The following is a 21,887-nucleotide window of genomic DNA, read 5'->3' on the forward strand; positions in this document are numbered from 1 at the left end:
TTTGTTACATTTTAAGGAAGTTGTCACTTCAAAGATTGATAGCAGCTACTAAAGATAGATGAGCATGTTTGCAACAAGATGCGGAAAATGGGTCTAGAGACTTGACATGACTTGTACAAGGAGACAGAATCAGTATTCAAATACAGTTCTCTGACTATGATCCTTAAATATTATTTCCTGCTTTAAATATGCCCAAAAGAACACCATTGTAAGAATAAAACAGATTCTAAGAAAAGATCTAGTCTTCTAAAATGGATAATGTATACATGTATTAATTTATCTATTTACATTATTTCATCAATATGAAGAGCTACCTATCAGTGTGGAAACTTCCTCAACAAATACAGTTTGGGAACTGGCTCATAGTTATTAGTCTTAGGGAATTACCCAGGGGCACTGACAGATGAGTGACTAGTCCAAGGTCACACAGCCAGTATATATCAGAGGCAATACTTGAACTCAGTTCTTCCTGTTTCTCAAGCCAAACCTCTAGCCAGTACTCCACAATACTTCTCATGGTACATATTTTAGAAACAACAAAGCTCTTAAGTTAGACAAACAAAAATTTAAGAATATAAACATTGGTCATCTAGATAGCAATATGATTGGATAGTCTCAAAGACAAACATCTCAGAATCTCTAGATAAAGAATAAGGGATGATTCACTTAGCCTGAAGATTCTAAAGATATAATTGAGAGGCATGTATGACTTAAGTCTCAATGGAAGCCCAAGTCTCCTCATCTGCAAAATGGGGAGAATATTTGTACTACTTACCTTACTGGGTTGTTGTGGGAAAAAACTTGGTAAAACTCCTAGCTCTCTCTGAGTTATTGTTAGGACTATCTTTGTTGTATGGGAGGTTTGAGTAAAAGTCATTCTAGGCCTTTTCCTTTATTCAATTCCCAAGGTTACTAATTTATTCCATATATTCTTTCTTAAAATCTGACTTTTAGACACTGTTTCTCACTTCTCATTTGGTGACATCTTTGGATGTCAACGTTTTTTTGTGTGTGTGGCAATATAAGAGGGAACAGGATGAAGGAAATTTTGGTTAGAGTGTTATAGTCACTGGTTGTAAGGGCTGGGGGGAGGGGGGAGGAGTTGTAAACCCTTTAAATTAATGACTTGTGAGACAGGAAAGGAAAAGGGAAAAGTTTAGCATGGGAGTGAATGTAGTAAGGAGAAAAATGGAGGGAAATATAGCATAGTGAGTATGCATAGTATTTTAGAAATTTCAAAGTGCTCTTAATCTGTTATCTTTATTCATATCCTATTAGGTTGAATTCAAAGAGTTAATCTGGTTGAACACTCATTTTACAGATGCTCAGGAATGACTTGTTCAAGGTCACACAGCTAGTTAGCAACAACATTGCAGCTAGAACCCAATACAAGTCAATACAGTGCTCTCTTGACAGTAGATCAGATTGCCACTCAGCATTATCACGAGATGGATTGGTTTTAGCTATCATCACCCCTGTTTTACAGGTGAGGAAACATAAGTATAGAAAGATTAAGTAACTTCCTCAAAATCACATAACATTTGGTGGCAGATTGGGAATCGGACCGAGTGCTTCCCACTACATCACACTGGAAAGAGAAGACGGGGGTGGGGGGGTAAACTTCTATTTTGTTTGGCTTCCTTATTACCTTGTAAAATTGAAAAAAAATGTATGCATAGAATAAAAAACCTGAGAATAATCTCCAATTGATATACTTACCCCATAAACTTGTTGTATAGAAAAGAGAGTAATTACAAGCGACCTGATAAAAAGAAAAATCCAGTTTAGTTTAAGTTGTTCACTCTGATGGAAAACAAAATAGAAATGAATAATGGTGAATTGACAGGGGCCTCTCTTCATCTCTAATAGATTTCTTGTCACTAGCTGAACAAGAAGATGCAAACTCTCAGAGCTGGTTCTCTGCCACTCACTCCCTCCATCTTCTTTTCTGTTTTCAAGCAACCAGCAATGACTTCCACTTCTGCTCTGGGTTTAGCATTTTTCTAGGTGCTGTAGACCACACAAAGTAAAGGATATGGTTCCTATCCTCAATGAAAAACCAGACAAACAAACATGAAACAACTGGGGGACAATGAAACACAACAGATAGCCTAAGTGCTAAGTTATATAGGTCAGATCCTTAAGTACTGGAATATAGAGTCAATAGTGAGGGCTGAGAGTAGTCAGAGAAAACTTCTGGAAGGAGTAGAGGGGTGGGTTGGGTTGGGGGTAGCTTATGCTAGGTTTTGAAAGGTGAAAGAGAAAGGGGATGACATTCCAGGTAAGGGAGAAAAAAAACAAAGAGAAAGAACATGACTTGAAAATTCAGGGGGTGAGAGATCAGACTTGATTTATTAGACAAGAGAAAATTGTTTTAAGTTTTCAGTAGAAGATTGATATGTGAAAAAGCAGAATTGCATAAATTTGTTGTTATAAAATATTACTTTGACATAAGAAAAGATGACTGAAGATTTCTAAGAAGCATGGGAAGACTTATATGAACTGATACAGTGAGATAAGCAGAACCAGGAAAACAAAACATATACAATGATTAATCAAAGTAAAGAGAAAGAAAAAAAAAGAAGAGAATCTGAATGTTCAAGTAGAGGAAAAACTGCCCCTTTTCCTGTTGACAGAGATGGGTACTGTATGGTTGTGAAATACTCCCTATACTTTCAGGCATGTAATGTTTTCATTGTTTTCACTGGATTGTTTTTTTTTATTTCTCTTTTTAAACTTTTTTTTTTTAACAAGAGATGGCTCACTGGGTAGGCATGGGGAACAAGGGATGTATTGAAAATAAAGGTGATGTAAAATAAATAAAATTATCAAAACAATAAAAATGACTTCAAAATAGCACACATTTATATATGTTTTATGGTTAACAAAATGCTTTCGCTCCCATAATCTCATTACATCTTAAAAAAAAGGTAGCCTAAGTATTATTCCTATTTTAGGTATGAAGAAACTGAGGTACAGACTTATATGATCATAGACTTGGAGTTGAATGGGACCTGAGAAATCATCTAGTCTCACCCCCTTCATTTCACAAATGAGATAAGGGAGGTCCAGAGTTTGCCCAAAGTCCACAACAAAGTAAATGGCACCACTGGGATGTGACACCATTCTATCTGATTATATGACCAAAGTTTTACCATGTCACCTTAAATGACTTATTCAAGGACCTCCCCTTTTTTGTCCATTCATTTTTCTTCCAAAGTCTTTTGTCTTATGTGAACATTCTTTCCCCACTTACAAGCAATCTCCTTGTGTTGCTGATAAGCTCACTTTAAATAGATGAAAGCAAAGGAGAATCTAAGGCATGCATCCATCTGAAACTCATGACTCATATGTTGAAAAACTAGGGGTCTAGAAGAGGACCATGATTTTATGTCAATAGTTTTTTTAAATATAGATGCATTCTATATAGGGAGCCCTTTATCCTATAATAAAATCTTGTAATTTCACACCTGGCTAATTTGTTATGAAAATTCCCAAAAGAACTAAGTTGGCATTGGTCTCTATCCACCAGCAAATTAAAGCACAAACACAGGAGATGTGGGGAGAGATGGTGATGTTTTAATATTGAAGAGAGTAAACTTAGAACACTGATTTGTAAGTTACTACTCGTTGTTAACTATCAATGAGTATATTTCTGTATAGCAGTTAGTTTTCAAAATACATTGTCTCATTCTGTTCTCACAAGAACCCTATGAGATGGTAGGGCACTTATTATCCCCATTCTATTGATGGAAAAGTGAGGTATCTGAGGGGAAATGATTTGCCCAAGTCATAGTTAGCAGAAACGGAATTAGAAATGTCTTCCCATCAGTCAAATGTCACTTTCATTAAGCCAAGATGCTTCTAAATAGCCAGTTCGTATTGCAGTATGTAATTGAAAGTAATTGAATTCTAATTTCCCATAAAAATAATCAATAATGTGGACTTTTCATTAGTCTTTTCTATAATTATTCCAAATAAATTAGATTCTAACAAGGACTTATTGTGCATAGCTCCAGAGACAAGAATAAGGACTTGTGGAACCTAGTTACTGAGGGGCAAATTTTGAGAAAATATAAAAAGGGGGTGGAAGGAAATAAGCATCTTTATAGTATCTAGTATGTCCCAGACTAAGTGCTTTACATACATTATTTCCTTTTGATCTTCACAACAAACTTGGGAGGTAGATGCTATTGTTATCTCTATTTTACAGTTGAGGAAACTGAGACAAACAGGTTAAATGACTTCCCCAGGGTCACACAACTAGTAAATATCTGAGATTGGATTTGAATTCAGATCTTCCTGATTCCACCCCAGCAATCTGTCCACTGAGTTATCTAGGGCAGAATATTCTCACAAAGAGCTCTTTCCAGCATTGAAATGGACTAATTCATGATACCTTTGGGCTAATTCTTTTGTCTGTATATACCCTAGCAACTAGCACAGAATCCAGCACAGGGGTGTAGAACCTGCAGCCTTGAGGGCACATGTGGCCTTCTAGGTCCTTGGGTGCAGCCTTTTGATTGAGTTCAAGTTTTACAGAACAAATCATTCTATTAAGGGGATTTGTCCTATAAAGTTTGGATTCAGTCAAAGGGCCACACTTGAGGCCCTAGAGGGCCATGTGTATCCTTGAGGCCATGTGTGTCCTCAAGGCCAGAGGTTCCCCACCCCTGTTCTATCACATAGTAGGCCCTTAATGAATACTTGTTGTTTTACTGATTGATAAAGTAATGAGTTCTGCCAGTGTTTGGGGGTGGGGGTGGGGGTGGGGAAGAAGCTGGACAGCCTTTTATTGTGCATCTAGTGAAGAGAATTTATATACTGGTCAGGGAGTCCAACTTAATGGCATTTAAAGTCCTTTCTAAGTTAGATTTACTTAGTTCTTTCAAAGGAATTTCTTTACCTCTCCAGCAAAATTGTGTGATTCACATAATTTTTATAACTAACTTTCACAATATATTGTTATTGTCTAAAGGTTTTAGATTTAATTTGTCAGGTTAAACTTCATACCAGCATGATGCAATGTATTGTCTTAAGTGCTTATCTATGAGGGAAGTGCAGCATTTACAAATTATTCTTCAGTCAGAGGGAATTACAGGCAGAGTTGCAATTTAAACTTCAATTTTAACATATGTAAAACACTTTGAAAAGCTTAAAGGATATATATTTATGTATATATATGCACACACATACATCTACACATAATACACACATACAAACATATATGCACATATAAATATACACCTATAGTCCTTTATATATGTGTATGTATGTATGCATATATGACAGGCATTAATAGTATTATTGCATTCCTTGTCTACTGAGTTATGCTATATTCTAACTGATGACAACACTAATTTTTAATTAATATTTAAAAGAAAAAAAGGTCTGCTTAGGATTTAAATGATAAAAAGCCTTTCACCACAGCATGAATAAAGTAAAGTAGACATTAGGTTATCTTAAGCTTATAGAATTCATTTTTACAAAAGCAGAAAGCATGCAAGTAACAGTTTTCTATATAATGCCCGTTTCAAAGAGTTCAATATATGAAAATAGATGGGCACAGTCATGACACTTACCAAGGACCCATTACAAACTGTTTAAGCCATCTGAAAGAGTACTTCATTAATGCCATTCGCACTAATGACTTCCCATTCAGGTCTTCACTTCCTATAAAGGTCCTCAGTCAGTCTTTCCTTCCATTCGCATGAATCTTGTCTCTAAGCGATAACCTATGTAGTCCTGCTTTGAAATCTGTATATATTAAGAAGAAAAATTCCCTTAAAACCAGTATGCTTGTTGTTAATTATTCATTATTTCATTATTCACATAATAATGAGCAAAATGAGAACGTTCCTTCTGAGGAAGCGATTCAACAAATAGCCTTTTTGAGGAATTACCTTACTCTTTCTGTGGGATATTTAAATTTAATAAAAATTATTGGGAGAAGTCACACTCATGCTTAATTTGTGCTTTTTTTTTTTAACATGCAATCACCAAGTACCAGAACTAGAAAGAACTTTAGAGACCTAGTTCAACCTCCCACCTTAGCGGTGGAACCACAGAGGTCCAGAGAAGTATAAATAACTTGCCCAAAGTAATACAAATAATTAGTGGTAGAGGTCATACAAAATATATTCACATATGTGTGTTTGAATATGTGTGTGTATACATACATGTATATTTTATATCATGAACATATGCGTATAGATGTATAGGTATATGCATGTACACACATATACACATATGTAGCAGTAGGGGCATGGATACTAGAGTATCCATTACTACAGTACTACAAATATAAAATACCCAGTACTACAAATATCACATACACCAAGCCAGTGTTTTAGATTGCCAGCTTTTTTTGTGAATGTGAAATTCTCCTGGTTTTTTATACTTTCTTGTTGCCTGGGAGTAATTTTCTTTCCCCTTTAGAAAATGCAATGAAAATCCATCATTTAGCAGGCATTCCTTACATGCTGAGGAAGTTCTGGGCACTGTGCTAGGTTCTGGAGATAGAAAGAAATGAATCAAACAGTCCCAGTCCTCAAGGAGCTTACAGCCCATGGGGAAGATGCCATGTATACATATCAGGTCTTTTGACCAAGCTCACAGGAGACATGGAGGAAGTACTTGTCGTTTGTTCTTTGTTCTTGAAGAGAACATCAAAAAGATGATGATGCTAAAGGAAGGCTAAGCTGATCTGAACCACCCCCCCACTTGCCTTCCCTCTCCCCTCCCACCTTTGAGGAGAAAAAGGATATGCTTGTAATAGACAGGACAGTTGAGAGAGTAGAGAAAGCAGAAGAAAATGGGGAGACAGGAGAGGTGGGTGTCGTTGCAGGCAGGTGGAGACTATAGAAGCATAGTGGGCAGCTGTGAGAGTTAAAAGCCTTTTAGAGAAGGGCAGGAAACTATAGCCCTGGAGCAGTAAGAGCCATCCAAGAAGGGGGCGGGAGGGAGAGAGAGAGAGAGAGAGAGAGAGAGAGAGAGAGAGAGAAAGTTTATTTCACACTAGGACAGCAGACAAAGTGGAAGAGAGGGTTACTGATGTGTGTGTGTATGTATGCATACACAGAGGAAGCATTGGCATTTAGGGGAATCAGAAAAGGTCTCATGTAGGATATGACACTTGAGCTAAGCTTTAAAGGAAAATAGAGATTGTAAAAGGATATGGGAAGAAAAGCAGCCCAGGAGCATGGCACAGTCTGTGCAAAGGCACAGGTATTGGAGATCCAATAGTATTTGTACTGAACAAGAAGAAGGCTCCGTTGGCTGGACTGATGACTACGTGAACGGGAGTGATGTATAATTAAGCTGGAAAGATTCACACAGGTATTTTGTATTTTAATAGACGAGGATAAGTATATATATAGTATCAAATAATGCATATATAATATACTTATATCTACTGAATATGTACATGAAAGTAAGTTTGAAAAATAAATTTAAAGTCTCATCCTTCACTTTAAATAACTGAAAAAGGTAAACATTTGGCAACTTTGTCCCTCAGGGGAACAGCATGGAAACTGAAGCAGATGTTGATAATGAAGTTGCAAAAAGCTTGGTATAAAGCTCTGGATAAAATCTTGGTAAACTAACTCAATGCTGTATTGACGAGAGACTGGTTTGCCAAATAAGTGGCTGAACAACATTCCAGGACATAGTCTTCAAATGAACCTGACCAGAAATTAAGTTGTTTGGAAAACTTCTGTTGGGGTCAGGCAGGCAGATTGCTGACCTTTTTCTGTCCAGAAACATTTAACTATAAAAAAAATTTTTTTGTCTCAAATAGGATTAAACCAATAATATCTGAAGGAAGAATCAATGATTTCATGTGTATTTAATATTTTGGAAGTGAAAAGAAATATATTAATCACGTCTAGCTTTGTTCACTATCTTAAATGACAAGCTGACATTGTACATTCAAAAAGAGAAGATTGTAGTTGATGGTTACAATTTTAGCAAAATGATGTAATTAATGGTTGTTATTTTAACAAAAATAAAGTCCTATTATTGCTATAGGGTTTCTAATAGTTAACCATAGTGTCTAATCATTGCTTTTGCCATCCATACTGGGATGTACGGAGGTCTAAGAGTTCTGATTGAATGGGACAAGAAAAGTGATGGCAAGCTCTTAAGAATTGTTCTCCTATCATTACCTTCCAATAAGCTGAATATATATAGTTGCATGGATGTATGTGTATATACATATATATGCACATACACATGTATGTGCATGTGAATATACACACACATATATGTATGTATCTAAATAAACATACCTATATCTATCTGGCTGTTACTGCATATTCAGCATGGCTGATATGAATATTTGGCTTCAAAATGGCCTGTGAACTTTGGAGGAGTGATGGAAAGGAGGTCAAAGAGTTATGGTATATCTCTATTTCTATCTTTCCCTGAAGATCATCTGAAAAAGAAGAACTACGAGGTCCCCTTCAGTTTTCAGCCACATGACCCTATGACCTCTTCCCATCCTTCATACCTTCCTTCAGTTATGCAGACCTTCCCCTCTACTTGGTCCACTAATCCATAGTGAATTTAATTTCTTCGAACTGATGCCACTACTCCCTTCTCTTTGCCCTAAACCCCAAATTAGATGCACCTAATTCTGGACTGAAGTAGTTTAGTAGCAAAATACAACTGTGAACCTGGAGTTAAGAAGACCTGAGTTCAAATCCCACTTCACACATTTACTATGATGTTATATATCAGCTATATGGAAGCTTCTGAGCCTCAGTTTCTAGAGCTCCTGCCGTAGGGGATTATTCTAAGAATCAGACAAGTTTATATGTGTAAAATACTTTGTAAACCTTAAAGTGCTATATAAATATTAGCTATTATTACTCAGAATGGGAGCTCATATATTCTAAGAGAAGCTTTAGCCAAAGGATTATAGTTAGACCTGGAGTCAAGAAGCCCTAAATTCAAAACCTACCTCAGAAGTGTGTACGAGGTTATGCCCCTAGGTGAATTATTCAGCCTCTCTGAGACCCACTTTTTTCTGTCTCTTTTTGTAAAGTTCAAATGAGATATTGCCTGTAAAGTGCTTTGCAAACCCTCAAGGGCCAATAACCGTGAGTTATTATTATTTCAAGTCATTATAATCCTCTGCCTCATTTTTCCTCATCTGTAAAGTGGGGTTGATATTAGAATCTACCTCCCAGGATTGTTGTGAGGATCAAATGAAATAACTGTAAAATGCTTAGCCCAGTGCCTTGGCACAGAATAAGCTCTCTATATGTTAGTTGCTATTATTGTCATTGTTGTTAATGTTATTCTGATAGATGATCTGTTTCCCTTATACCTGCTTGCCTATCTTCTTAAACAAGGACACTCTGCTCCCAGATCTCTGTGGTGCCTGAAATAATTGAGTTTCTAGTGGGCTCACTGTTGGTATCTCTCATGGGGGCAATTATGAAAAAGAAGCAGAATCACAAACCAATAAAAATGCTTTTCCCCCACCAAAATAATACTAAGTGGCACTAACGATCCATTTAAGTACTGAAATTTTTTTCCAACAATAACCTCCTTTCAAGAGGAAAATTTTCAGCTCAAGTAAATGACTAAATGTTCCTTTCACTTTAATTTTTGAGCTAAGAACCATTTTAGGACCCCCCCTTTGAGGAATCTTGCTCCCTTAGGAAGCCTGAGAAGTGACCCGGCTCCCTATTTGGAGACCCCCATCCAAGTTAGCAATTCTGGACTCAGCCTTGGCCAAGAAGCTTGAATTGGCTGCCTCATCCGGCTGTCTGGGCCCACCAATAAGGTAGCTACTTTATCAGCTCAGGGAGCAATCTGATCATTTCCTGACCACCCAGGAATTTTCCCCCTTCCTTTTCAAAGACACATTTCACTATTTTTCACCTCTAGATATGGCTTCTCCCAAGACTACAGCTTCCAGTCATTTTCGATTAACATGCATTTATTAGTCACTAAGTACCAGGTACTGAGCTTAAGGATTTCCTTTCTCTAAGTCTATGCTATGCTGTAAATTTGCAGAATATATAAACAATAAATAAGGGTTATTTTTGTGAGGGTCAACACTACCATCAGAGGGATTCAGCAATGGCTTCTGGTAGAAGTGAGTGCATAAGTTGAATCTTAAAGGTAACCAGATATCTCAAAAGGAAGAGGTAAGGAGGGAGAAGATGCCAGACCACCAGTGCCAATATCTGAAGACAGAAGACATTGTCTCACGTGAAGAAGAGCAGGGCTGCACCGTAGAGTGCATGGGAAGGGAAGAAGCATTTATTAAGTGCCTACTGTGTACCAGACACTGTACAAATATTTACTCATTTGATCCTGATATCAATTCTGGGAGGTAGGTGCTATTATTATCTCCCTTTTATAGATGAGGAAACTGAGGCAAACAGTTAAGTGACTTGCCTGAAGTCACAAAGCTAGAGCCTGAGACCACATTTGAGCTTGGGTCTTCCTGACTCCAGAACCAGCATTCTATACATTCAACAACCTAGTTACCTGGCGGGGAAGAGAGGAGGGGAAGGAAGAGTAATATGTAAAAAGACTAGGAAGGTAGGGAGTTGTGAAGAAGATTAAATACCAAGAATAGCAGTTTGAAGAGATAAGAGGGAGCCACTGGAGTTTCCTGAGTAAGGGGATGACATGACATGCTCAGACCTGAACTTTAGGAAAATGACTTTGGTGGCCAGGTAGAGGATGGATTGGAATAGGAAGAGAAGACTGGAGGCAAGGAGGCCAGAAAGGAGGCTTGAACTACAGTGGTTGCTGTGGGAGTGGAGAGAAAGGGACCTGATCAAGGGACACTGTGGAGACAGAAATGGCAAAATCTGGCAACTTGTTGGATTCCTGGGGTTCAAGGATTATACTGAAGTTGTGAATGTGGGTGAATGGAAGGATGGCCGTGCCCTTCCCAGGAACACAGAAGTGTGGAAGAGGAGAGAAGAGTGAGTTCTGTTTTAGACATGATGAGTCTGGAATGCCCATCAGGTATACAGGGTGAACTGTCCAATTGGTGGCTCATGATTTATTCAACTTGGAGCACAGCACGTTTTTCAGCAAATATCTGCATTGGTCATTGTTGTGTTTTTTTAAATGCCACCCCAACATTCCATGATCAAGTCATTTTATCCTAAGTTTTTCTTTTAATTCAAAATTAAAGAAGTCTGATAAAATTAATGGAAAAGTCAGGATGGAGAGCATTACTTTTTTAGCTATCTCTTAGGATTGTTATGAGGATTAAGTTAGATGCTGTAAAACTCTTGCCATCTCATAGGTGATTAATAAATGTGTCTTTCCTTTCCTTCACCCTACCCCCCAAAATACATTAAAATGGGCAACACATTTAATATTTTTATTAACAGAAATATTAATATCAAAAATAAAGCATGGATTAGGAAATAATGCAAAAATAATTTTTCCAAAGGCCCTTTTAGATACACATATGTATATATGTACATATGTACATATGTATATTAATATGTGTGAAATACTTTTTCAACCATATGTGTTTATATATACACAAATTTCAAGACATTCATAATATAAGACATTTCAAATTGGAGCAATCTAGGTTCCTTACTTTATAAAGGCAGCATGGAAATCATCAAATTTGGAGTCCCGGGACATGAATTCAAATTCTGATAGTCATTCAAGATGCTTAAAGGTGTGATGGGGAGGAGGAGAGCAAAGTGAACTAGGATATAGTCAGCAATAATGTGGGGCCACAGCCGTTGGAGATAAAGGATCTCTGCAGGGGTAGGGCAGATTTGAAACTTAGCCAGTGGCCCAAAGTCCAAACCTGTGAGTGTGGTGATTGGGAGGCAGAAGTAAGCCAATGATCAATGCAGGAGGTCATCTGAGGTTCTGGCCCCTCCTCCCATCTCAGTGCTGAGTTTTCTCCACATCAACGCTGCTCAAGAAGACCAGGTGCACATATCTGGCAGGTCAGCACAATTAACTAGGAAGCTAGAAGTATCCGGGCAGGAGGATTCCCATCATGGGAGGTTCCTTAGAAGGGTCAGAGGTGGGGGACCAAGTAAGAGGAGGGGACATGTCAAGAACAGCTAAGCCCAGATAATGAGGAAGTTTGTTTGAACCATCACAACAACCCAGTGAGCTCTCTCTTACTCCTGTTCATTTCTGGATCCATCTCACTGTCCCTCTGTAGTGCCTGGCCTTTCTATACATACATTCCATGTCTCCAATGCAATCATCTGCATTCTTTATCCATGTAGATTTTCCCACATGAATTAATCTCAACACTTTTGAGCATTTGGAGATCTCATGAGGAAGTACTGTTATATTCTAGGGCCTTAATGAAAATGGCTTCTTCTTATTATTATCATTATCATTACTATTATTTACAAACAGGAAGATCTGAAGTCTCTTCCCATGTGTGAGTGATCCACCCCCCATTTGGGATCATCACCTTTGATGCATCTCTATCTCATAGACTTAGAGCCTCTAGGCCCTTTGGAATCCAGCTTACCTCACCTCATTTTACAGACAAGGAAAATGAGGCCCAGAGGCATTAAGTGACTTGTCTACTCTATGAGTAATAAGTAACAGTCAGGATTTGATCCTAGGCTCTCTGACTCCAAATCCAGAGTTCTATTCACTAATCACATGACTTCCTTGTTTTATGCCTTACTTGACAGTGGTTATCAAAGTGACCTCTGTGGTCGCATCTGTCAATTCTGCTTGCTCTTCACATATATATAACATACATACATATATGTTGCATGCACATATGTGCACACACATGTACGTGCTGTGTGTGATTGCACTTTACATATGTGTATATGTATACATATAATATGTTGTTAGAGGAAAGATTTTAAGCTTTTTATTTTGCTCTAGTCAGATGCTTTTTAAGCCATCAACAAAGGGAGTAGAATCTCGTCTTCTCTGTACCTTTCCATCAATTGTGCAACCACACAAATGAAAACTGCTATAGAAAGCCATTTGTGGTCCTCATATTTCCAACTCATATTTTCATCAATGAAAACTTCAATTTGCACATAGACCATGCCATGGAAATTTTATAGGTTAAAAGTAAGCATGCTGATTGGTGCTTATTGAAGTCCTCAAGCATCAGTCCCTTTCTATCTCATGTTCCTCCCATCCCTGGGGTTTCTTTTTGTTTGATATTATATCCTCTATCAAATAAATTAAAAATGGATTTATCTATGATTTCAAAATCGAGTATATATATATGTGCTGCATTCATTAGAAATGATCCTAAACAAATATTTCACATAAGTAAAAGCCAAGTGGAACTGATATTTGGGTGAAGTGGTTTTTAACCTAATGAGGAAGATCAGCCGTACCCACCTATGCCATCCTTTTGCTTAAGGAGTTCTCTAACACTGTCTTGCTGACAGAGGCTTTGCTTTTCAATTTACCTATCCTAAGGAGCCTATTCAAGTTAATTCAGAGAAAGGGTTCTCTGGTCTGTCTTATCCAAGTGTTTTCTTACACATGGCACTGGGCATAGTGGGGCATTTGGGGACACTACTCCCATTCGGGAATACACAGACTCCAAATGGAATAGCTCCCTTTAGATTACAAAAGAATATAGCTATAAAATAATCTAAATAATCCCAGTGTAATAGTCCACTGTCTATTAGTACTGAGATCAGACAGGCATTCAATTTTACATAACAGTAAGATGACTTCATTATTATATTTTTAGGGAAAGACTTTCTGAGAGGAATGCCCCAGGCTCAAATTCAGCTGTGTCAGGGAGATTTGAATATTAATGCTACTACTGTATTAAGGGAAAAAAGTATCACTTACAATGTTCAATATTTTATCTTAAGGACAAGTATTTCTTCCATTAATTAACACAGAAACTAGAGGCTATAGTAAAATGGTAAGGTTACAGAATTCTTGACCATCTGTTAGAGGTTTGCATTTTTTCTTTTTCTTTTTTTAAATTGTTCACAAATGACTTCCTAATTATTGGCAAGAGTTGAGTTCTGAAGTTTCAGCTCCAAACACATTGGCCTTACTTTTAATTTAGAGTGACCTTTTTGTGATAATATTACCAAAATGATCCCTGAATGCAGGCTTCAGCTGCATGAAAATGGACAGTTATTTTAAGAAGGATCAGCTAAAAGTCCTCATTTAATTTTGGTCCTGAGATGCTAGAGGTTTCTGGAGAGGGCTTCAGAGTTCGTCTCCTGTCTTGGTGTTTCAACAGGACAGTCCAAAGGTTTCCTTCACTTAGAAGCAGCATGGAAAAAGTACTGACTTTGGAATAGGAGGGCCTACTTTTGAATGCCTACTCTGCTACTATGAGACCTGGCACAAGTCATTTCCCATACCAGGCTCTTGGTTTTCTTCTCTTTAAAAGGAGGGGGTGGTGCTAGATAAAGTGGGGGGTTGCCCCCAAATCACCTTCCTGAAGTACAATAATTGCACCAAGGCTTCAACCATCACCACTGCTGTTGGGGCCTACAACGTGTCTCTGCCTCTATCCTAGAAGTAGCCCCAGCTTCCAGACTTGTTCCAGGGGTATGGAATAAGATTCAGTTTTCATGTAAGACTGTACTCTTAAGCCATGACATCTAACCATTTGCAGACATTTAATTTTTTTACACTAGACTTTATAACATATGTGCCAGAGGTCATCAAGGTGGGTGTTCCATTAACAGAACAAAATGAAATAAAGAAAGGGCAACGTTCATAGTACAAATATGAGGAGAGCACACAGATTCCCCCACATGCACTCTGGCCCAGCCAAACTGGCCTTCGGGCTATGCCTTACACATAATGCTCTGTCTGGGTCCATGCTTTGGCACAGGCTGTCCTCCATGTCTGGAATGTGCTCCCATCTCACCTCTACCTCATGGAATCCCCGGTGCTCCCTCCCACATGAGGTCTTTCCTGATTTCTCCAATGTTAGCACATTCTCTCCCCTACCCCTGAATTTACACTATGTGTAAACACATTTGACATGTGCTTACATCTGTATATATTGGTTCCTTCAATATAGAGCTTACAATGTAAGTTCTATATTTTATTTGTTAATAATATATAGTTGATATAATGTAACATATCATATGATATACTTTATGTGATATATAATAGCTATATATTATATACACATATATTTATATTATAATCACATATAATATAAGCTTCCCTCAATGTAATATATAATATATATTATAAGAATATAATATATAATATAAGAAATGTAAGATTGAGGGCAAGGCTTCATTTTTGTCCTTTGTATGCCTAGTTTCTTGAACAAGAAGAAGCTTAATAAATATTGGTTGATTGATGAAGCTGGCTACCATTAGAAGACCTTATAAAACAAATAGAATGCCACATTTAAAAGTAAAGTGTTCTTCCCCATATATGACATTAAAAATGAGTATTTTTCCCTACTTGGTGTTACAGTGGAAATAAAGTAAAACTTTTTCTCCCTCTCTCCCACCCCCACCTCCCACTAAAGTCTTACTCTTCATGCCTGTTTCTGCAGTGAAGGCTTTAGAACAGCCTAATCTCTGACTAATTCTTCCAGGTTATAAAGGCTGTGACTCCAGGACCAAGGGCAGACTGTCTATCTTCTAAGGGCCAGGACAGTTACTTTTAGAGAAGCTGATCATCAGATTTGTCAGAGAGGGGTGAATATTTAGCCACAGAAATATTCAAAGACCTTTTACTAAGTGATTATTTGACATGTGCTTACATCTGTATATATTGGTTCCTTCAATATAGAGCTTACAATGTAAGTAATAGCCTAACATAATATATCGAATCATGAAGTTATGTGTTGCTGAAGTACTAGAGTATTAAAATGGGGACCAAGGAAGCCTGGGTTTGAATCCCAGCCCTACCAATTAATTAACTGTGTGACCTTCAACAAGTCACAAGGTCACTATGGGTTTTATTTGTAAAAAATGACAGTATTTAACTAGATGGTGTCTATGGTTCCTTCAAACATCAGCATTTTGCAATTGTCAATATTAAACACTAAAATAAGTAAAGAGCAAATTAAATTTTTGCTACAAAATTATCAAATTTAAGAGAATTTAAATATCTTATCCCAACTATGTAAAATCAAATTATGCACTGGAAATACAAGCAAATGTAAATAAATCTTCCTGATGCCAGTGTTTACCCTCCATACTAACCATTCTGCCTGTAGAGAATATCATTGTTGTTGAGTCATTTTCAACCATGTCAACTCTCCAAGACCTCATTTGAGGTTTTCTTGGCAAAGACAGTGGAGTGGTTTGCTATTTCCTTCTCCAGCTCATTTTACAGATGAGGAAACTAAGGCAAACTGGATTAAATTACATGTCCAGGGACACACAGTTAGTAAGTATATGAAGCAAAATTTTAACTCAGAAAGATGAGTCTTCCTGATTCCAAGTCCAATGTTCTGTTCACTGTACCACCTAGCTATCCAATAGCAGAATTTTAAAATTTAACTATATTTTAGTTTACTGATTTGAATCTTTTGAAAATGATAGCCATCAGAATCGTCCTAACTATGCTAGAACAAATAGTTTGTGATGTCATTAATCTTTGGTTGTTGTGTGATGTCATTTTTCCTACTGAACCTTTGATTCCATCCTGATGCAGCTAAACAATACATGTGAACAGTTCAATAGTACTTCCCTGGAATAACCTTAATAGCTGAAATACCAAATTATTTTCCAATGGATGAAATGCTATTCTGCAGTGCAGCACTGCTTTTAAAAATATTATTAGTTTACTAGCCTATGAAAAGAGCTGGACTTTAAGGAAGGATTGTGTAGCTGTATTTCCTTATAGTGAGCTTATTAGAGCACAAAAGATTTTACTGTGATTTTGTGGGAAAAAAGGGGGGAAGTGGCAGAAATTCCAATGTGGTGCATCATAAAAATTGTCATAAATATTTATTTACAAATAACCACTTTTCATTTTGCTGTCTTTGTGTCACATGTCACACCCAAATGAGATATTTTTCTGCTCTTTGCAAGTTAAAAATGTTTGCCCCCTGTTTCATCTGCTTCCCCAAATTAACACAACCAATCCAAAATAGAAAAATCAAAATTAGCAAAATTTTGATCAGTCAACAACCATATAGAGGAGAACCATATGATCTGAAGAGCTGTGGAGTGAAAAAAAAATTAAAATTTATTCCTTAGTTTCTAGAGTATGAGTGAGGAGTCATTGCCTGATCAGAGAGACGCTGATGGAGACAGATGATTGCAGTTAGGAGCAGAGTGACAGGGTCTCTTGTACTTGGTCCAAGTAGACAGGCTTAAGAGATGCTGCTGCACTATTTCCTACATCATTCACATAATGAAATTACTGGCCTCTAATATAATCTTAATTATTCACACTTTTACAATACAATCAATGCTATATAATGCTAGATTCCCATTTGAAGTTCTTTTTAATTTCTGGTCTCTCTCCAGTAAACACGACTTACAGTAGTTCCAACTTCCTGCTCCAAATATAATCACAAAGTCAATTTGGATTCTTCCAAGTAACCCTGCCTCCGGCAAAGTTAAGTTTCAATCTAAATTTGGAAATCTTCCAGAATGTATCATTCATAAAATCAAAGTTCATCCCATTGGACTTTAGGGCATTTTATTTTAGGAAGTAACACCACTGACCATTTTAATGGCAGTTCATTTAAGAGTATCAGAACACCATCCAATTTCTTGAAGATAGCACCTGCCATCCTATCTCATAGGAAAGGCAGGAAAAGTCACACTGGCGACTGAATCCCAAAATAAACTCTAGAAACTGACACAGTCATTGCACTTCTGCAACAACATACTTTTGTGATCTGTTTATAGCAGCCCTGGAATGTTTCAATTTCTTGATAAAGAGTTTGTTCCCAATTTTTGTTGTTCAGTTCTCTCCAACTCTTTGTGACCCCATTTGGGGTTTTCTTTGCAAAGATGTTGGAGTTTGTCATTTCTTTCTCCAGCTTATTACAAATGAGGAAACTGAGGCAAACAGAATTAAGTAACTTGCCAAGGGTCACACAGTTAAGTGTCAGAAGTCAGATTTGAATTTAGGAAGATGAGTCTTCCTGATTCCAGTCCCAAGTGCTCTGTCCACTGCACCACCTGTCCCTGTGTTAAAAAGTTCTCTTTTTCTCATATTCCATAAGTGATACTAACAATATGTTTCTAAGTTGAGAGATGCACAAGTACAGCTCACTGGATCCAGGTTTGGGGGAAATTTCAGATGCAATTAGGAAAAACGACTAGGTAAAAGTCTAAGTTCAAAGACATGTTAAACTGTTCAAGCAGGGTCTAGTACATTGTATATGCTTAATAAATGCTTTTACTGACTTGACTTACCCAGTATAATCAGGGGATGGAATATGGCGATTATCTAATATTCTGGTTACCATATATCACTTGTACATTCACTAAAAATTTCTTGAAAAACATTTGCACATTTTTCAAAATATATTTTCATCATATACCCTGATCCTAATGGAAAGCAAATTATGTCCTTCCCAAAATAAATTACCAGCCACATACCTCTGACTTGATGCTGAAATTCAACTCTTGAGGAAGTTAACAAATAAAAACAGTCATCTACAAACTGTTCTCACCTAAAGTTACAAACATACAAATTGGATACTGCAAATGCATCCAAAGCCTCAATTTGGCTCAACTCTTAAGAGAGACCCTGTAACAAGGGTGCAGATTTTGTTTTCCACCTAGCATTTCCGCAGATAAGATTCAGCATGAAAAGCCACCTCAAAGCCGCAGAGAAAGGGATGAGCTCCCTTTCCATTTAGCTATCTCCTGCTCTTGGCATTTCACAAGGTGCCAGGGCTCCCGAGAATGTGTGCCAAAAGGAGGTCAGAGGCTGAGCCAACTCCGGATCCCTCTGCCAGATCGGTAATTCTACCCCCAAAAGAAATCAACATACAAACCAGGGGAAGGCAGCAGTGGAAGCCTGGCGGACTGGCACAAGAATCAAAAAAGCCTCTGTCACTCCCTCCCCCCACCCTCCTTCACATTACCCCAAGTGCTCCTACGCCCTTAGATGGCTTTTCTCTTCTACCATTTCCTCCACAGGTGTCCCCCACCAGCTGCAGCGCCCCCAAACCCTGGAGCCTACCAAGCGAACTGGCATTTCTCTGGCTGGGAAAACTCCAGTTCTGAGCTGTACCTCTAGCTGATGCCCGCTGCTCCCGGAGCTGCCCTGCCGCTTCCGCTGCCACAGCCTCAGAAGTCCTGCGCATATCTTCTACCTCCACCTCGCCCCTAAAATCGGGTGTGGATTTCCTACTCTCCTCAAAACACATTCATGACAAGCTCCAGTCACCAGGGCTAGGGGGAATTAGGAGGACCGGGGTTGGAGGCGGGGGGAGGGGGCAGTGAAAAGAAGGCGAGAAACTCCAGACGGAGCAAAGAGCCAGACGGGCACCAACTCGCAAACCGCGCGCCTCCCCTGGCCAATGCGCCCGCGGCCCCGATGACCACTCCCTCCACTCCACCCGTCCTCCTCCCCTAAAACAGCCCCCACCCCCGCCCTACTCGGCACCAGAGGGTGGGAGCCTTGGAGTTTGGGCTACCCAGAACCAGGGCACCATGACCTTCCCTGGTCCGTTACTGCCTTCCCAAATTGTGCTCCCTTCTGGCCCCCAGAAGGGTAGCGGCTGTCCACCCACCCTTCGCTAGCCTCCCGGGCGGGCGCTGTACTCCCGGTGGGGGGAGCCCCAGAAGAGGCTGAGGGCGGGACCTGTGCCGCTCTTCTTCCCACCCAGAGAGGCTGCCCACGGTCTCAGTAGGACCCGAGGAGGTGGGGAGGAGACTGGACATCAGGGCTGGGTCTCTGCCTGAGGGGAGAGGGTGAGCTCAGTCCCCTACCTGCAAACTCACAAGCACGATCAACCCAACTTCTCCCGCCCGCGATCCCCCAAACTGAGAGGAGTCCGAGGGCGGGGTGCGAAGGGATGGGGAGCCGAACCTGAGAAGCCGCGAGAGGGTGCATGGTACAGGGCGTTGAGTGTCGTTGGTGCAAGCATGAACCCCGGGGGCGCGTCTGGGCGGGTGCTGCCAATGTTACTGTCGACTAGGCTGCTGTTGCTGCTACTCCTTGTGGCGGCTCCCGCTGTGGGCAAGGTGAGTCGGGGCTCCATGGCTACTGCTCCCAGTTCTTGTGCCCTCTACGCCCCCTTTCCCCTCTCTTCTTGGGGCATCAGACCCGAGCTGGAATCAGGAGAAACCCGGTATGTCCATTTTGGGCGGGGGAGGAACTGCAGAGCTGCGGGCTGCAGGTGCGTTTTGAGAATGGAGCTGTCCAGCCTGGGGTCGTGGGGTGCGTGAAAGAAACATAAGGACAACTGAACGTTTAAGTAGAACATTCTCTGCGTTGACAAAGGATAGATAGAATGACTCTAATTGTTTTAAGTCTGATGCGGAAGTTCCTCTCCCCAAACCAGAAAGTATATGGAAAAGGGAAGCAGTTTAGTCTATTTATTTGTGAAAAGAAAGTGCTTGTGTGGATCAAAATTAAAAGTTTTGAAAAGCTCCAGTCACTGAATTGAGTTTAAAGTAAGCAAGGTGTTCTGGTGAAGAGGGCTCAGGGCTGGGAGTCAGGCAAGCTGACTTTCATTTCCACAAACACTTGTGCAGCCCCTTCAACGTGCAAGGCACTTAGAAGAGATGAAAAATTACAATCCTTGCCCTCAAGAAGTTTACAGACTTAATCAGGGGAACCTAACACATACACAGGCATGAAAAAAGAATTAAAATGTGAGAGGAGCAAAGGAAAGAATAAGGGTGCGTCAAGGTTTACAAAGTACTGTAATGTTTATAAAGTGCTTTTCTCACTACATCCCTTTGAGACGAGTGATATAAATACTAGCCCCCTTTTACAGATGAAGAAATTGAGGCCTATAGATATGGTGAAGCTTAATGTCTGTGGTCACCAGCTAATCAGCTGGAGGTCTCAATAAAAACCTAGTTCTGATTTCAAGTACTACAATCACCTATTGTAGCAACCACTACAGCAGATTGAAAGGAGGTGAGAGCAAAATTTGAGAAAAGAGAGAGAACACTTCCAGCTGGGTTGGGAGATGAGGAAAGGTTTTGTGGATATGCCTTTCTGAGTTCATCTTAAAGGAAAGGGGAAAATGCTGGTAATTATAAATAAGGAATTGAGGGGACCATACCTTTCAGGAGTGAAGCAACAGACTGCATGAATGCACTGAAATGGGAGAGTTCAGGAGGAGATGGGGTCAGTTAGCAGTCTAGGATGATTGGAACAAAGCCTTCCAAGGAAAGAAGTGTAAAATAAGGTTGACTGGGTGGGTAGGGGCAGATTATAGAGAGCCTCAGTGCCTGGCATATAATAAACACTTAATAATGTTTCTTCCATTTTTCTATCTATCTATGAAGACCTGAACTTGGATGGTAGCAGGTGAGTTGAGAGGAGGTGATAAAAATAGATATGATTGCTATTATTTATACATATATATGTATGTATATATATTTAAATTTTTATTTCCAGTTCCAAATTCTCTCCCTCCCTCAAGTCCCTCTCCCATCCATTGAGAAGGTAAGAAATAAGATACTCATTATACATATGAAGTCATGCAAAACACTTCAATATTAGCCATATTCCAAAAAAAAGCAAGAAAATGAAAGAAAATATGCTCCAATTTGCACTCAGAGTTCATCAGTTCTCTCTCTGAAAGTGGATGCCATTTTTTATCATGAGTCTTTTGTATATGTCATGGATCATTGCATTGATCAGAGTAACTAAGTCTTCCTCAGCTAATAATCATTACAATATTGCTATTACTGTGTTCAATGGTCTCCTGGTTCTGCTCCCTTAACTTTGCATCAGATCATAGAAGTCTTCCTATGTTTTTCTGAAACCATCACCTTCATATG

General features: G+C 39.0%; 2 protein-coding genes across 2 annotated transcripts in view; one reads left to right on the forward strand and one right to left on the reverse strand.

Annotated features, from left to right (window-relative positions):
- COL4A4 (collagen type IV alpha 4 chain) overlaps window positions 1–19,446 on the reverse strand; it is a 152,111-nt gene extending 132,665 nt beyond the window's left edge. The window contains exons 1-3 of the mRNA XM_069104553.1: window positions 19,156–19,446; window positions 5,583–5,757; window positions 1,720–1,762 (exon numbers count right to left, since the gene is read on the reverse strand). Coding sequence (XP_068960654.1) covers window positions 1,720–1,762; window positions 5,583–5,638 — 99 coding nt within the window. The 5' untranslated portion in view covers window positions 5,639–5,757; window positions 19,156–19,446. The remainder of the gene's footprint in view (window positions 1–1,719; window positions 1,763–5,582; window positions 5,758–19,155) is intronic.
- A 96-nt stretch (window positions 19,447–19,542) lies between these two features.
- The window catches only part of COL4A3 (collagen type IV alpha 3 chain), a 171,507-nt gene continuing 169,162 nt past the window's right edge, over window positions 19,543–21,887 (forward strand). Inside the window, exon 1 of the mRNA XM_069104555.1 lies at window positions 19,543–20,111. Coding sequence (XP_068960656.1) covers window positions 20,013–20,111 — 99 coding nt within the window. The 5' untranslated portion in view covers window positions 19,543–20,012. The remainder of the gene's footprint in view (window positions 20,112–21,887) is intronic.

Source organism: Petaurus breviceps, unplaced genomic scaffold (genome assembly GCF_028583685.1).
Source record: "Petaurus breviceps papuanus isolate PSGF00001 unplaced genomic scaffold, PetGlider_PUasm1.0 688, whole genome shotgun sequence".
Lineage (NCBI taxonomy): Eukaryota > Metazoa > Chordata > Mammalia > Diprotodontia > Petauridae > Petaurus > Petaurus breviceps.